Source organism: Camellia sinensis, chromosome 7, assembly GCF_055761805.1.
Source record: "Camellia sinensis isolate YWXY chromosome 7, ASM5576180v1, whole genome shotgun sequence".
NCBI classification, from domain to species: domain Eukaryota; kingdom Viridiplantae; phylum Streptophyta; class Magnoliopsida; order Ericales; family Theaceae; genus Camellia; species Camellia sinensis.
In genome coordinates this window covers 177,887,424-177,890,883 of record NC_138967.1, presented here as the reverse complement: position 1 = coordinate 177,890,883, position 3,460 = coordinate 177,887,424, and the positions used below count along the sequence as shown (strand labels likewise).

At 35.8% G+C, this 3,460-nt stretch overlaps 1 protein-coding gene across 1 annotated transcript; it reads right to left on the bottom strand.

Annotated features, from left to right (window-relative positions):
* Positions 1-584: 584 nt before the first annotated feature.
* LOC114266567 (uncharacterized) lies at positions 585-3,254 on the bottom strand. Its single transcript, XM_028207482.2, has 2 exons — positions 2,964-3,254; positions 585-2,785 (listed from the first exon to the last, which is right to left on the bottom strand). Exon 2 carries the CDS (start codon positions 2,780-2,782, stop codon positions 743-745), a length of 2,040 nt encoding a protein of 679 aa, XP_028063283.2. The 5' UTR covers positions 2,783-2,785; positions 2,964-3,254; the 3' UTR covers positions 585-742.
* Positions 3,255-3,460: the final 206 nt, after the last annotated feature.

Genomic DNA, 3,460 nt, shown 5'->3' with positions numbered 1-3,460 from the left:
TTTATAAATTAATATTTATGTTTATAAAAAATTTCATTTATCATTTAAATTTTTCAGCCGAGTAAGTATTTATTTCTTACTTAGTTATATTTTGGATATAGATCAATTTACTCATACAAGTCTCCATAATTTGTATACGTATCACATACCAATTCAGGAGACACATATAATTACAGTATTAACAGTTGATGAAAAATTATGTGCCATGCGTAATGTATGTGCCCAACTACTAGTTGAAAAAAAATATTTCAAGTATTGTTCACATGACAAGTTTCATCAATAGGGTGACACTGCAATTCAACTTAAACTATAAGAGGTTAATTGTCACAATTAAAAATAAAAAGACTAAAGTGAGAGAATTAAGAGTACTATAATTAACCCATTTTTCTTTTTCATAATGGCATGTTTTCGGGCTTGCCGAATTCTATGCAGAAGTTATGAGATTATTATTCAAAAAATAATGGGCAAATTACACTTTGCAGTTTAATACTTTATACTAAATTTTATTTTGCTTTATGATATTTTAATTGTTTCAACCAACTTTTATAACTTGAGTCAAATTACAATTAGATCCAATCAAATAATTTCCTTCCAAATATTGAGTACTTTATTTGTTCAAATTTCTTAAAAAGTGTAGCATTTTTCTATAAAAAATAATCTCAAACATATTTTTCATGGCAGCCACATTGACCATTTTTCCTTCACCTCCCTCACCCACATTGAAAAAGATACACACAAGACCTCAATGTGTGGTTCCAACCATGCACAATCCAATGGGGAGTCTTTCTGTCAAACCAAAATGAGCCATCAATAACCAAAGAAAAGTAATAAACTCACCACCTTTGTTGAGCTGCTGGGCATGAGCATTTCCTCCACAATGAGTTGCAGCATATGACAACCATTCCACCCACACTCTACTCATTATCTCCCATTTCCTCTTAATTCCTAACTTGTTCAGCTCCTTAGCTAGATTGCATCCATCAAACAAAACAGATTTGCATCCGCATTCTGCTACGTTACATTCTAATCCTAGAATCTGGCAGGCTATGATCCTTTCTGGCATCAATTCAGATTGTCTACTTTGAAAGAATTTCTTGAAATTTTCAAATATGTTTGGGGGCTTCGAATTCATATGTGATTTCAAGACCTTTTTGGCTTTATCGTATGTGTGCTGAATTCTAATTTGGGCTATACCTTCCACCTCTGACATCATTGCAGGCTGCATGACAATAAGATACAACATATAATCTGACAAAATCTTACAAAATTCTCTATTTTGGCTATTTTTTTCTTCATCACTATCTTCACCTTTGTGATAACAAATCTCAGTAGCAACGTGCCACATCAGAAGGCTATGATCATATTCGACTTCCTTTTTCACGCTGTTTACAATCGAGGGGTGAAGATCGTATTGTAAGAGAACCCAATTTCCCTTTGCTGAACATATCTCCTTGGAAAATTCCGGATCTTCAGATTGGAGAGCCTTGTTCTTTAGCTCCATAAAGATGAACTCCTTCAAATCATCGTTCACCAGTGAGGTTCTTTTGAACTGTATCTCATCAACGAAATCCTCGAGTCCAAAAAAGTCAACTACTTTTTCAAACCATTTGAACCGGTCATTGATGCAATAATTGATCAAACTGTGTTGCGAGACAAAGTTGGACTGCAAGCATCTTTCCCCAAATGAAAGTCTTTCTTTGATCGCGAAAACGATTTCTGCATCATTGGAATTATTGAGCGAAGCTATGGTGCGGTTAGAGAAGATAAGCTTAAGAAGTGAGACAATGTCCAAGCCAACAGCACCAATGAGAAGAGTGTAGGTGACAACAATGTCCACTAGGTGGAGTTGGTGTTTATGATGGGATGCAAAGAATGCAAAAGAAACCACTATCAAGACACAGCAAATGATGCGAAAAACGTACCCAATCTTACTATGCACCACAACCATCTTCGTGTAGAGCGCATCATACATGAAATTGAGCTCCACTTCCATTACTCTAAATGCGTCTTTACAAGTCATCTCAAGGAAGAACTTTCGACTCTTATGGCGCTCGGGGAAGGTAAATGTCAGAAAAACAATTAGTCTCTTGATCATTTGAAAAAACTTGTACCCATTTTTCACCACTTCAATGTCAGATAAAGGGGTAGAAGTTAAGCTTTCTTCACCTAAGGTCTTCGATCCTTCCCCGAATGGAACCTTGTCCAACATTGATTTGACTTCCTCGATCAGTAAAGCATAATTTGGAAGCATAGAGTGCTTTAAATTACTCAAACATGCTAGATATAGAGCACGTGTCCGCTCAAAGTACTTAATAGTTCCAGCAAGAAACATGAAGATTGTTGGGATGAGAAATTGGTTAGGGACTGATTGCCAGAAGGCATAAACAACTGCAGAAAGCTGGATGAGAAAGCTGAACAAGTGCCGGAGCCAGAGTTCATTGTCTTCGAGTGAGAAAGCAGTAATGGTATCTGGGCCACCGAGATGTAGCAACAGAAATGGAGCCCAAAAAGCAGCAAGGTCATCGTGCACGCGGTACTTGTCACAGTCATTACCTTGGCCACTTGTGATGAGTCCAACTGCAAACGCCGCAACCCAGTCTGCGAGCAAATAAGCCCCCCATACCAACGAGGTTACAATTCTGTTTTTAGTACTTTTCCGCAATGGCGCAATGAAAATCAACAGAATTTGGAAGAAGAGACTGATAAGAACAGTGACACGGAGGTTCCATTCATCCCAAATCTTTATTGCCTTGTTTGTAATAGGGATTACCATGGTACTCATCTCCTGTTCAGTTGATCCTTATTAATTCAACCGGAAAAATAAGAAAAAATCTACGCTCATAGAAAGTACCAGACTCAGAATACATAAATACGAATCAAAAAATTGTGGACAAATTACAATAATAAATGGCATTAATTCATCAAGAATAGAGATAGATAAATGGATATGGGAATCAAATTACCTTCTTCTCCTCCCCTTCTTCCTCCCCCTTCTCCTCCTTTCTCCTGAATTGTTGGTGTTTATTATATCTATATTTATAGTATTAACTACATTTGTTGGAGTTGGATTCCCTCCAATCCATAATTTAGACTGTAGGGTGTTGTCCGGGCCTGTGAGGCTTACCACGAGTCTTGTTTTAATTATCTAAACCATTCATTTTTAGAATTCTTTATGTATATCATCTATAAAATAAAATAAAAAATTATGTCAATATGATAATCATAAGCTATTCTCCTTTCTTCTTTGCCTGTCATAATATTATTTCTTTGCTTTGTTGCTTGACAGAATTCTTCTATTCTAAGCTATACTTATTCTACTACACTAAGGGAGAAAAAGAAATATCCTACTATTATTTTATTTGCTCTTTCCTTGCTTTGTTGGTTGAGAGAATTCCTTTTATTCTCTGCTATAGAACTTATTCTATTAGTTATTGTTTGATTAGTAAGATTAATAATGAAA

Excerpts from the sequence above, each read along its gene's own strand:
- LOC114266567 (XM_028207482.2), bottom strand. The coding sequence starts at position 2,782 with ATGAGTACCATGGTAATCCCTATTACAAACAAGGCAATAAAGATTTGG.